Raw genomic sequence first — 13,872 nt, forward strand, 5'->3', positions numbered from 1 at the left:
ATGATAATCATGCCAGCAGTATAATATGTGTTAACTTATGGCTAATAAACGTTTTTCATTTTTCATTTTTCATTTTCATGTCAATATTTCTCAAACTTAAAATAAACTTTAGATGTATTTATTAACCTGTTGTTGCTGCTGCTGTTGTTGTTGCTGATGCTGTTGTTGTTGTTGTTGCTGCTGATGTTGTTGCTGATGCTGCTGCTGCTGCTGTTGTTGTTGTTGCTGCACACAAAAGCAAATTTAAATAAAAGTAAACTACGAAAAATTCTCAACAACAAATTGTACAATGACAAAATTTATACCTGTTGTTGTTGTTGTTGTTGTTGTTGCTGCTGCTGCTGCTGCTGCTGCTGCGCAAACTGCTTCTGTAGCTGTAAGTATCAAATTATCATTGTCATAAATAGCTTATGCTTTCTTTCATACCCATAATGTGATATCACAAGTGAACAGAATGCTAGTCTTTTGAATTAAATATGCTGGCACTAATCGAAATCTTACTCTACAGGACTTTTCCAGAAAGTTAAAACCATATAAAACTTTAAGCATGTAGAAAAACTTTTGTTTTAACTTTGATAAGGCAGTCATGTGGAAAAGGAGACTATCCTATACAATTTCAGAATATTCAAAACCGCTTACCAGCTCCTGCTGATCGTGCTGGTTCTTGATGTGCTGCTGTATGGCCTGCCGCTGCAACGCCTGCTGCTGTAGCTGCTGCTGATACTGCGCCAGTTGCTGTTGCTGCTGCAACTGAGCTAGTTGCTGCTGAATTATCTGCTGCTGAATCTGTAAATAATAGCAGTTGTAAATGTGCAAAACATTCTGGAAGTTTTCTATTTATACTTTTGTTTTTTTCGATGCAAAGTTTCTTCACAGTCATTAAAAGAAGCATACTAACTTCGACTTACTTATACATAAAATAAATGTGTGGATGTTCTGAGCATTAGTTACAACTTCTTAGTTCTGAGCATTAGGCAAACTATGTTATAAATTCTTATGTTCTTGATAAGATTGTAAAACAAAGGAAAGGAGAGAAAAAGCATAGCAAAGTAAGAGTCATTTGGACTAGTTATGCATACAACAGATAGTCCATGAATGCAAAGTTTTGTAGTTTAATAGAAACCTCACTTTAGTATACATGATTGACTCATGCAATAGTGTCTGACTAAAGTGCTGGAGGTGTAAAGTTCTATTCCCAGTTGAGGCTGATAATCCCAATTACATAAGCACTTGTGTAACATTGGTGCTATGTGTGGCTGCTTACATGTACAAAAGTGTTGTATACCTACTTTAAAACACAAATGTTCTAGAAAATAAAGAATATTGATTTGTTATCATGGATAAAATGGATACAAAAGAATAGCATTATATAACAATGGATACAAAAGAAATACACCACTATACTTTGGCCAATGAGATAATGCGTTTTTGATGTTTGCTTATGTCTGGTAAGTAAAGTTGTTTTCATTGGCAATCATCAAATATCTTTGAACATAAATATTCTTCCACCCAAAGGTTGTCTTGAAAAAATCGCTTTTAGTGATAAAACCACCTTTTTTGTACCTTTTTGTTTGTATTTAAGCTTTGTATAATCTATTCTTGTGTACAAATAAAGAATATTCTATCTATCTATGGGATTTCAAATCAATAATGTGAGTAAAACTTACTTGTAACTTGTCATCCTCCTCTTTCTGATTCCGATATCTGAACTCCTCTGGGTTGTGAGTTTCAGGCTCAGTTTTAGGTTGCTTCAGTTCAGGTGGCCTCCTATAGTTGTTTTGTTTATCTAAGGCTAACAGAGTATTGGCAGCTTCATATTTGTCATCAAAAGTTATTCCAGCCTTTTCTGCAAGAGTCTCAAGGCACTGCAATGGTCTCTTGTTAGGTTTCTGAGATTGCCTTGGCTTATCAGGCTGGTTATTAGAAACTGGTGACTGTTTAGGCACTGCTCTTGTAATTGTTATACTGTTTTTGCTACCATCATCTTTCTTATCTGTTTTCGGCTCTAATGTAAAGTAGTTGTTGGGAAAATTCCCCTCTTTCTCCTTGTCTCCGTTTAGTTCAGACCTTCCATTCTCAATAATAGTTATTGTGGTCGAATTGGAAACTTTTATAGATTTATCTTTGTCATCCTTGACTGTAGGGGGCTGACCGGCACTGTGGTTTGGTGACAGAAGCTTCTGAGTTGGAGGCACATGCTGGCTCACCGACACATTCTGAGCTTCTGGAGCCTTCTCCGCTTTGTTCACCTGCTGGAAGCCAGACGGTTGGGGAGATTCCTTCTCTTGCTCCTTTTTCTTTATACCGTCGAGAATTTCTGATCTGAAAAAACATAAGTGAATATCAAGCTTAGATGTAGGATTTTAAATAAATAAGAAGAAACTCTTGATGTTAAGATAGACGGACAGAAGACACAATAAAAATGCAAAGTAAAACGTTAGCACCCAGCAAATAAACTAACCTGTTTGTTGTTGACATTTAGTTTAAGGTTATGTTAGTGTTTACTTATAATAATTTTCTACAGCAAATCAAACCACAAAATATTATTTAAAACTAAATGAATATTATGTTAAAGTTGAGAAGAAGTTGATTATTCACTAAAGTCATAGACCTTTACTCAAACTCAAATACTTCTTCTACCAATTGCTATGCAATCTGATAAAGAATAATAAGATTACTGTTTTAATCAAAACGATTCGGAAACTTTATACAACACCATAACTTAGTTTAATTTGATTTATCAAAGCCATTTAAAGAAAGTTTTGTTGTTTTGATAAGTAAAAGTTTTCTTTTCAAACTTGTATTTTGTCGCAATGGCAATCTGACTTTATCTGACGGACCGGACGACGTTTTTGCCTGTCATTTCTGCCAGTGTCGTATTCTGTATTTAGTTTTTGACAAGCTAATATTGATTGTTCTGTGGTTAGAACGTACAATACTTCCATATGATATTGGCGGAATTTACTGTGCTAGTCACGCACAGTACAAGTCTGAGATTTTAACCAATTTTAAACCATTTTAGGCTTATTTTAGGTATTATTACTTTTAACCACCTTTTGACATAATCTTAAGCCCCGTTGCATAGGAAGTGCATAGTGGTGCATAGAAATTAGATTTTTTTTATTTTTTTTTGTACTAAAGATTTTTATTTTTATTAACAGCAAAGCTGATTTTGTGTTTCTTCTTGTTAGAGAAGTAGGTAGCTACTTTATGTTGTTGTGGTCGAACAAACGATCCCATGTTTAGTGATGTACTATGAGGCGTTTGTTAAGGTCGATATTATAAATACAAAAAAAACTACTTAGGTAGGAAATTTAGAATCGCAACAATTTATTTTGAATTTGTATGTAACCGGGATGTAAGTAGGTATGTTTGGATCTTTTCTCATCACTTCAAAACTACTGAACATATTTTTATAAATGAGGTATTTTATTGGATGCTTCTTGATTGAACAATGTATATAGCTAAAAGTTACGTCACTACAAAGTGGATGTGGCGCGCTCTAAAGGACATAAACCACAAGCAGTAATTCATATAGAATTACTACTACTAAGAAAAATACGTTTTTCAAATACATATTATCTATTGTCAAATATAATACCTATTATTTATTGAAAGACAGAGTATTTTAAAAGTGCATTCATTTCAAAACGGCGTTACGGCCCGCAACCTTTCACATGCGTGCAAATATGGGTACACCGAAAAGCGGGTGACTCGCCGGTGAGTCAACTCTGACTACCCCTTCGGACATTACAGTCGTGAGCATTATGTGGTTACTGTGTGTAGGTATACACTAAAAAATAATATTTTAATAATAAAAAAAAGTTTTGTTAATTTCCTAGTTAGGTATTATGGTATACAATACATACCTGTTATAAAAGTATGAAACTATAAATAAATTATTCTCGTGATTATCTCAACGCTCACCATTAATAGAATGTGGGTTGGTATGGTATATGTTTATGATGATCAAGAAAATATTTATTTTATTCATAGGTGGGTAAAGATAGGAATGCGATTTTTCTATAGATAAATGGCATATTTTTTATTATAGATTTACTAAAATTATTTAATTACCATTTCAGTTTTAATGTCTAATCGTATAAGTAACTATTCTAGTGACGTATACATAATCGTTTATATTTAGATCTTTGGTTGTAAAAATCAGGTAGGTACACAAACTATAGTGTAGTCAATATATTATTAATTACCTATAAAATATTAAAAAAGAAGCAATATAAATTTTACTTACATAGGTATTATAGTTCACTTTAGAATTTATCTAGGGGGTAACTAAGGGTACTGCCATTGATAATTATTATAATATGAACCTACCTAGTAGGTTACACTACAACGAGAAACGCATAATGTCAATTGATGACATTACCACACGTGATGCTTGTTTGTAGGATTACAATAATAATAATTAAACAACATTTTAAAATAAGTATGCTCAAAGGCTGAGACTAGCATGAGGAAATGATGCAGTAAATAAAGAATGCTTATTTTATTCCTACTCGTACAAAGTATTATAAGTATATTCAGTGGCAGCTTACTAACTTACCTTATATAGGTACCTAAAGGAGTTTAATGACTTATTATTTATAATACGCCCTAATGAGATTGTAAGGGTGCCTCCGTTACCAAAGGAACCCTAACAAAAACTTCACGTCTGGCGTCACTTCACAAGGGGAAGCAAAAAAATAATGAAAATGTGCGAGGGGGAGAGTGTAATGCGATCGCGTGTGCAATAGAATGAGATAGACTGTATTCACTAGGGGAACAAGAGCACGAACCGGTTCTGCATGTGTGCAAGCAGACGGCGGCACCTTCCCTCCCCTCGGCTGTCGACCCTCGGTCTTTTAAACCTTGAATAGCTGGCTTTTCCCCACAGAATTGCAATAATAATAATCACTTAGTAATAATGGGCACGTATTCCTAAAAAACGTTTATACACGTTTTTTTATACATTATGATAGGTTCCTAAGAAACAATATTATTGTACTTCTACGGTGGTATCGCAAAATTTACTTTTATGTTTGACACTGATCAGTTATTCGTCTAAACCCAAGAGCCTCATGAGTCTCATGACTGGTTGTCTCAATAGCAATAACACAATGTGTGAATTTCAAAACACCAAAAGCACACGCGATGCCTTAACTCTACTCGCACTTAAAAGTAAAAAAATAAAATAAAAATACCTTTTAGTGTAAAAACCATAAGAACAACGTTCCATCGTTTCAAAATAAAGAGTTAACTGAATCGTATGCGCCGCCTTCCCATGCGGCAATAATTAAAAGGAAATGAAAATAAAAAGGTAAGGATTGATACATTCGCACAGGTGAAAGTAAACACAACACTTATCCACAAAACGACATACAAACACACTTTATCGATAGTCCAGTTCCCGTTTCATTGCAACAATAACCTTCTTTCTAAATGGCGTAACACTACTGCGCGATCTACGCGTGCTGTCTGTTGGCGCGCGGCTGCTTACTTCCCCCGCCCGCACCTCATACCCTGCACCTTTCTGTGAACCTCCGCCAATAGAATGGAGGTGGCAATCTAAAGCTTGCGATTGGTCAATTTGTTTTACGGCCGTTCCACTAGCAAAACCGGTTATGAAAACAAAAACGAAAGGGCGCGAGAATCGAAACGAAATAAATTTTAGAAACCATTTTTATTTTCTTCATACTGTCTTAAGTACCTTATATTTTGCATTGTGCCCTGCAGCAGTGATATTAAACTACCAAAATAAACTTAAGACACTACTAAAACATGTCTTTTGCCACGGTCACTTGTTAGACGAGATATTGTTTTTTTATAACTATATTTACTTATGTACAGGATGTTGCACAAGTAGTATATATAGCAAGCTGAAATGGAATGACTCAGCTCATAGTTCAGAAGTACTAAAGCTTTACGATTTTCGATGTTTGTGAAAATATGGTTTACCTATGTACACATTCATATTGTACATATGGACATTAGTCCATCTCATATGACCAACAAATGATAAGTAATTGTTATTGTTTTTCTTAATTTTTGTAAGAAAATTAACATAGTTCAAAGTGACTACCGACCAACTGAGTCAACTCCTTTCCAAAAGTACCTACTCTGTGCTTTGAAGATACCCTTTTTTATGCCTTTTTAAACCTTTGTACAGTGCTCCAAAATTGATAATGCGCATAGAAATCTTTGACAGATCGGTTGTTTTCGATTATGTGACACATGATATTGACTCCTATTTCTTTCGAACAAGGTGCAAAATGCAAGTGTTATTTTTAAGGCTCTTACGATTTAATGATTCGGGTGTGAAGATCTGCATGTGCATTATTAATTTTGGACAAGTGGTATGGTAGGTAACTTTACCGGTTACTAAAAAAAAACTCCTTTATTTAAGAAAGTAAGAACCTAAGAACCGAATCATAGATGGCGTTAATACTAATTTCTACGATTGATAATACCTTTAATGATTACGATGTGTTGTTTCGATTTTGTCTATTTTGTTGATTATTTTTTTCAGTTTTTTTTTGTTGTTGATTTGTATTATTTTCTGGATTTTCTTTGTTGTGGATGTCAGTGTGCCAAATAAATGTATTTTTCTATATCTGAGTGGGTGCCGAGCTGCCGAGCAAACTTGTACCGAGTGGGATTACTTGCTATCAAATAAAAAGAATGCATTGCTCTTGTGTATGAAGCTTCTAGCGCCATCTCTAATTTAGTTCTTTTTTTAAATGAGCTGTCAGTAAATCTCATTATTTTTTATAAAGATTTCTTTTGTTTTATTTGTAAAATAAAAAGTTACAGGGGGTCACTCTGTAAATCGACGAATAAACGAACAAATCGGCACGCTTAATACAACGAGATAGAGCCGTGGTTCGCGCGGCGGCGCTCCGAAACTTCGGAGCAACAAATATGCAGCAATAACCACTACCCTATCTTGTCCGTTCATTCGTTCGATTTTGGTACCTACTAGCCCTGCAGAATCGGCACCTCATGATAATGTGGTTTCCTCTTTGAGCCATTCGATTATGATTCTTTAGCAGAGGCACAGATTAACAAGTCAATAAATAATTGAATTTTTGTATGTAATTTTTGACATATATATGACATTTGTCAAATAATCTGACTGACGTTTTTGATTTTTTTCCGCCAATTCCGTTATTGTTTGTTTACAAACAAAAAAGTTTACTTTAGAACACCACAACAATATTTTTAAGAACACCAAGAAGAAATATAAAGTAAAGTAAGTACAATACATATTATTAAGTACAAATAAAATAAGATTTTAGTCCTCATTAGTTCAGCCCTCTGCTTATCCAGACAACAAAATGGAAATGAAGTACCTATCGAAGTCTTAAACGCTACATTAATTTTATTCTACTAGTACCTCGGGCCAAACATCTTGATAGTTCCTAAAGTTGGCTTCGATTACACTTTTGTGCTTTGTCAAACTAACCAACTGTCTATGAAAAATTAATAATTTACTTATTCAGTTTGTCAGAAGTGCATTCACCAGATACATAGGTAAAGGTAATTTTTTGTGCACACAAGGTTCATACTTGTCTTTTATAGGTGCACATCCATACTAGGTCACCATGCTCTTCATTCTAAGCAACTTTTGTTATCAACCCTAATTAAAGTATAAAATGTTAAAATTATCTGTCCGGGGGTGTCTTGTGGTATAAGTTATAGTTGAAAGTAACAGCTGGCCTGACTTAAAACTTTAAACTAACTTTTAGTTAAAAAAATAAATGTCAAATTTCAGAAATTATTTACAAGTGTAAACACTTATATTTAACATTCTCTACTTCCATGCATTCTACTTTATTATTAGATTATCCACTCTCCCTGCGACAGCCATATTGCTATCCTTTTCTAGATTAGCTTACATTGCATGAGATCAGAAGGACACTGAACTCATACCAGCTGTTTTTGTCAAAGATTATAAGTTAAATTCGCAATTCAGATGCATTCATTAACAATTTATGAGGCGAGCTAGGGCTATAGACGTTATGGAACATGGCTTCATACTTTATAGCCAATGTTTAAGGAATACGAAAGTTCCAGTCTAACTGGTTTAGGAATTAATAGCTACGGGTTTTAGATTAGATTCTGTTCAATTCATTATTAATTCCATGCTGTTTATAAAATCGCATGGAGTTTTTATTATTTTTACAGCTAGTTTACAGTTACAGTAGTTTCATTATTTTTCCATATTTTAAACTTACTTAGTTATTTATTTACATATTTTATACTTACCATATTTTTTAATTTTTTTCTGTTGCAAAGTTAGTATTGTGTGACTTTAGATTCGTTACGAATCCATGAATGATTGCATCTAAAACTCCTACACCTGTTGGTCTATATCTAACTACACTTTCCCTACATAAATAATGTCATATCTGCGGTTGTGTAATCTTTGAGAGGGGTCTAGATGGTAGCCCCCGGATCGATCGAAACCTCTCAAGCCACGCCCACTGCACCCCGACCGACCGCAATTAAGTACCTACCTACGTATAAATATAACGTTACACTTACAACACTAAAACTAACTCAAGTTCAAATAGGTCCCTACAAAGGTAAAAGTTTATAGTACCTATAATATGGGGAAACTTTTTCAATGTTAACGTTCCAAGGTCTCAAGCTACGTTCGCGAGTCGGAGCCAAATCCTACTTTGTTTCATTCAGTGCCATAGAAAGTTGTAAAGTTACTTACTTACTTACAAGTTTGTTGGAGATTGTTTGAAAGAAACAATCGGCAGTTTACCGCTAAATACCGGTAAATTAAGCTTTTTTTAAACTAAACTTCTTTACACTCGTAACTAACTTTAAAGGGCTTCTCTGAAAGGAATACGCTTACGTGCTAGGTACTTGGGGATCTAATCCTTTTGAAACTGAAAAGTAACGTAGGTTATAGGATCCCTTGTCTTGTCAGGTAGGTACCTACAACAGGTATCAGGTAGATATATGGGCTTTTACCATCATAACTCGGACACTTGCTAAATGGTGTTAAGAGGCTCAAAATCTGTCAGAAACACGCGTAACTACTGAAACCGCGTTAAGTACCACTAAAAGTAGCTAAATACTTACTTATAATTATAATTATGATGTAGTTATCCACCATATACTACTCTTGGATATAGGATCAACAGGCAACTGCACAATAAAGTAAAAAAGACAAGGATACGTAGGTACACTAACCGTAGAGAAATTAAGGAGGCCATTTTTTGCCGTAACTTAAACCGGTCGCTGTCGGGCAGCTTAAGCTCTATTAGGTCAAAACCTGACACAAAAAGATAATTTTGGCGAAACAGGTAGGATATTTAGGTAGCTAACTAATATAGCTCTCTCCGATAGCTTTGCTTCTACTTGAAAGGTTTTTTTAAATCGTATGTTGGGTTAAAAACTTATGGTTGATATCATCCATGTATTGTTTAGATTATAGGCTCGTGAGACAGAAAGTACGCCGTAATAAGGTCGATAGGAGCATTTTTCGTCCGAATAACCGCAATGACGTGGGGTCCGGATCCGGAAAAGCTAGGTCCTACTGTATTCGTACAGTTTAATAAAGTTAGTTGTACCATAGAATAACAAGTACAGTACTAGTACTCGTGTATTATGGTTGTTACCTAATTACATGGATAAAAGTCGTGATTGGGAAACTCGGAGCCTCCTTATTACATTACATCCCGATATAGGATCACCTTCTGGGTCCTTGTTGGGTTGTTGGGACATCATGGGACTTATGACCACGACCATAGACAGAAATTAGCTGAAGTAGTTCTACCGTATTATTACTGTAGTACCTATACAGGAGATCATTTATATTTTCAGTCAAAGTAGATCATTATTTCGGGAAAAAAATATACTTAAATACTTACTAATTTCTTCAGGATATCATATCATTTGAGCCAACCGAGATTTCATCGATTTGATTCGCAAACCATTTTGTAGGTTCCCTTTTCTATTTGTCCTAATCCTAATCCTGGTACTGACTTATACCCAAAATCCTGTAGGGCGATTTGGCAACGGCGGATTTTTAGTATCAGTGAGGAAACGGAGGGGTGCACAGAGCGGCAACAATCGCGGTTTCTTCTGAACACCCGAGTTGCCTAGTTTAGTATGTGTGGCGGCAGGTTAGGTCACATATCACTGTGAGCAAGTTGTGGGAATGATTCAAGTCAGGATCTTCACTCAATGGAGCTAAATTCTGGCGACCGACCTCGGTAATTAGCTACACTACCGAGTTAAAAAATAAACAAATCAGTAAGTTAAGTACTTACAAGTTTTCTCCGTGAACAACTTCAAATTAAGTACTTAATATTAAAAAGGCTTTCCAGTTATAGGAAATCGACCTTGATCTCAATATACTGGGTTTCTACAGTTACAGGGGGTCACTCTCTAAATCAAAGAACAAACAATCGGCACGCTTAATACAACGAGATAGAGTCGTGGTTAGCGCTGCAGATTTGCTTTTCCGTAGTTTCGGAGCGCTGCGCTAACCAAAGAGTGAGAGTGACCCCCACATAGTTCTGTGGTGACCCCCCTGATTCTGCAGATGATCCTGATGAGCATGACATGCCACAGCCGACCCATTGCGTGACAGGGTTCCCGCGGGAACCCATGCCCACCAACCGTGAATCCTATCTTACAAACAACAACTAGATACTTGTTTGAAACTCCCGCTTCGCCTAAAGATGTTTTCCCGTGCAGGAAGTTTTCTTGGCATTTGTTCATGTTTACAGATATTTTAAACATTACAAAATGCTGTAATTCAAAACTAAATGAATAAAAACAGTCCCTGTCGCGTCGTCGTCACTGTCCCCATCCCCATATTGATATATGACTTCAATCATTTATGATTGATCACCCCATTTAACTGGTCCTTCTCGTCTTTTAACTCTACTCAGCATGAGTTTTGAAAAATCCTGTTGTATCTGTTTATGTACTCATTTATTATTAGGAGTACTTTTGTAAAGTTTCGAATAAAAACTAGTTGGGATAGCATTGAGGGAAGTGCTAGGCGCAGTTAATAATTAGGTACAAAAGCCGAGACGAAAGAACCACAACCAGCATAAATAAATCTCTTCTTTTTATAAACATAATTATTAAATTGCAAACATCAGACCATTAGGTAACGAATTAAAAAAAAAACTTTTTTACAGGGCCTCTATAAGTTTTAGGGGCCCACTAAGGGTTCTAGGCTAGCACCAAAAGGGACTCACTTGCAAAATTCCAGCAAGTTTCAGAAGGTTACGTTCGTAGAGGAGCGTAGGCTAGGCTAGGCGTTGATTCTCAGACATTCAGACGTGGAAGGATTTTATATATATATACTTAGATCACCTAGCTAGATAGAACTCACGCGTCAATCTTATAACACCTTTATTTTTCGGTCCGTTAAGAACTTAGACAAAGTACAAGTACAATTAGACAAGTAAACCACGTTATGATGAAGTGTAAAGTACAAGAACAAGGTGCACTCAGAAACAAGCTTGTTTGACTTGCTCAATCAAAAGCGATATTGGCTAAAAATAGAATTTGTTTACAGATTCCGAATGCCTGCCCACCTCACGACCGACATCGAAGATTGTGTGTAAATTAGGTTAGGATCGTAGAAATTTAACCGTTAGGAATACTAGAGTTGATAAACTTATCGCAAACACCATGTCATTCAATCTGGATGTGGGTAAAATCGATATCTAGCGGATAGGTACCTTAGGAGTTTGGACCTAATGCGATGGTCAAGGGACCAATCCATATCATTTCAATATTTAGTTATAAGTATAATATATATAAATTCACAGGATCATTTCAATATCATTGTTGGCATCGGAGTCTGACAGTCTGGCACGCGGCTTGCTTAGCACCTATACGAGTAGAGTCTAACGTGTCACCTACAACAAACGTTCCAAAATTTTTAGAACTGTATGCATTGATTACTTAATTCGCTCCTAGATAGTCTCTAACTGTTTTGTCACTCTCTGTCAAAGAACAAATTGTTATCTGTCAGAGAGTGACAAAACAGTTCATTAACTAAAGCATGGATGTAATAAGTACTTATTACTTCCATGAGCTAAAGCGTCCAGTAACTTTTTATGAGTAAGGGGGTTAGTTTTTATCATGTGGACGGATGCTTCTATAGACCCTAGAACGTTTGTTTTACTTACTATGCTATTTGCTAGGTGACACGTTAGACTCTAGGCGCTAAGCATCCTGTCTGCCTTTACAGCCCCAGCCTAAAACCCTCTTCATTAGTCAGAAGTATCCATCATTCCGAATTTATTATTTATACCGTGTGTTTTGGTGGTGGTGGTGTTTTGATTGAGTACCACAACAGTTACACAGTTTATTGCTATTAATGGTGAAATAATATGTTTGCCAAAGTCGTTTAAGCACCAATCAGACCTATATATGTCCCAGAATAATAACTAGTACCAACCTAACCCCCTTATTCATAGAGAAGTTACAATACGTTTTAACTAATAGACTGTTTTGTCCCTTTCTCTCAAAGAACAAATTGTTCATTGTCGAAAAGGGACAAAACAGTTTATTAGTTAAAACATATTGTAACTTTTCTATGAATAAGGGGGTATATGTATATGCCTAGTGTGGCCTAGGTCAGGGTTTATTCTTATTAGAATTTAAACAAAAGAGGAAAAGAAGTCGCAAATATTTTTATTACTATTAGCATGTCTAGAATAAGCATATGTTCCTAACCTACCTTAATGAGTAGGTGTACGTACTTACCTAAATTTACATTTAGATACACCTACAACCATAGAGAAAAGAACACTACGTTTTACCTACAACATAGTAGGTATTGATAGATGGTCCTACGAGACATTATTTAGCATTGTAGTATTTAGGTAGGTAAGCATTTAAATAATTTTGATCTTAACATTACCATAGTTTGGGAAACTATGGATAGGCCTAAGGATACAAGATAATATTGAAGGAGTTTTCGAATAGTAAGGTGTAGTATCGTAATAAAAGGCAGCCATTAAACAATACCCTTCGGTTCAATGACACGGTCATTCACGCAACTCCTAGCGCCATCTATTATCACGACTCAGGTAACAAATGAAGTAATAAACTTAACTACTCACGCAAAGAGTTAGTCCGTTCTTTCCGTGACACGTCCTCAGTTCGCACTCAAAATTGCACATGCAACACAATAATTATGTTTTGTTGACAAACAACCGAGTAAAGTGTCATGCAAATGTGTAGGCAACACGGATCGAAGCAAGGGCCGCGGCCGGACTGCTCGGGCCGCCAGCGACGACGCGTCGGCGGAGCGGTCCCTTTCCTGCTTAGGGCAGACGAGCGAGGCGACCGCGCACACATTGGCTGAGCTGCGAGCCAATAGCGCGCCGACCGCAGTTGCGTGCCGCCGTAGAGCTGCACCAACATTAGCGGTGGGGAAAAAAAACTGTCAAATTTGCCTACACTACTCGATTCGCCTACTACATTAATTTACTATGAGGCCACACCGCTTTATGTGCAGAAACCAATCGGTCGATAGCTCAGTTCAGTCATTCTCGCAGGTTGATGACCTCCGCTACACTTGATATCGAATCAATAGCCGAGAACGACTGTAGGTTTAACGAAGTGGCCATCGGATGATTGATATTGTTATCACTTGACTGCACAGCATGTGGTCTTATTGAAACGCAACCAGTCAAGTGACTTTATGTTACAACTTAGTTAACCAATTTAACACTCGAGTGTGAAATGTGTCACTTCCGCTAAAATAACCATCTTAGCTTAATCCTGGGTGGCTTTTAGCGAAAGGTCTGTAAAGCTTGTATAAAACGACTGTCTATAATAGACTGGTTAGATAAAATAAAAAACATTGTAAGCAAAGTT

General features: G+C 36.1%; 1 protein-coding gene across 1 annotated transcript in view; it reads right to left on the reverse strand.

Annotated features, from left to right (window-relative positions):
• The window catches only part of LOC119694858 (polyhomeotic-proximal chromatin protein), a 38,158-nt gene extending 32,652 nt beyond the window's left edge, over window positions 1–5,506 (reverse strand). The window contains exons 1-4 of the mRNA XM_048632850.1: window positions 5,202–5,506; window positions 1,668–2,322; window positions 640–786; window positions 306–374 (exon numbers count right to left, since the gene is read on the reverse strand). Coding sequence (XP_048488807.1) covers window positions 306–374; window positions 640–786; window positions 1,668–2,322; window positions 5,202–5,236 — 906 coding nt within the window. The 5' untranslated portion in view covers window positions 5,237–5,506. The remainder of the gene's footprint in view (window positions 1–305; window positions 375–639; window positions 787–1,667; window positions 2,323–5,201) is intronic.
• Between the last annotated feature and the right edge of the window lie 8,366 nt (window positions 5,507–13,872).

This window comes from Plutella xylostella, chromosome Z, assembly GCF_932276165.1.
Source record: "Plutella xylostella chromosome Z, ilPluXylo3.1, whole genome shotgun sequence".
Classification (NCBI taxonomy): Eukaryota; Metazoa; Arthropoda; class Insecta; order Lepidoptera; family Plutellidae; genus Plutella; species Plutella xylostella.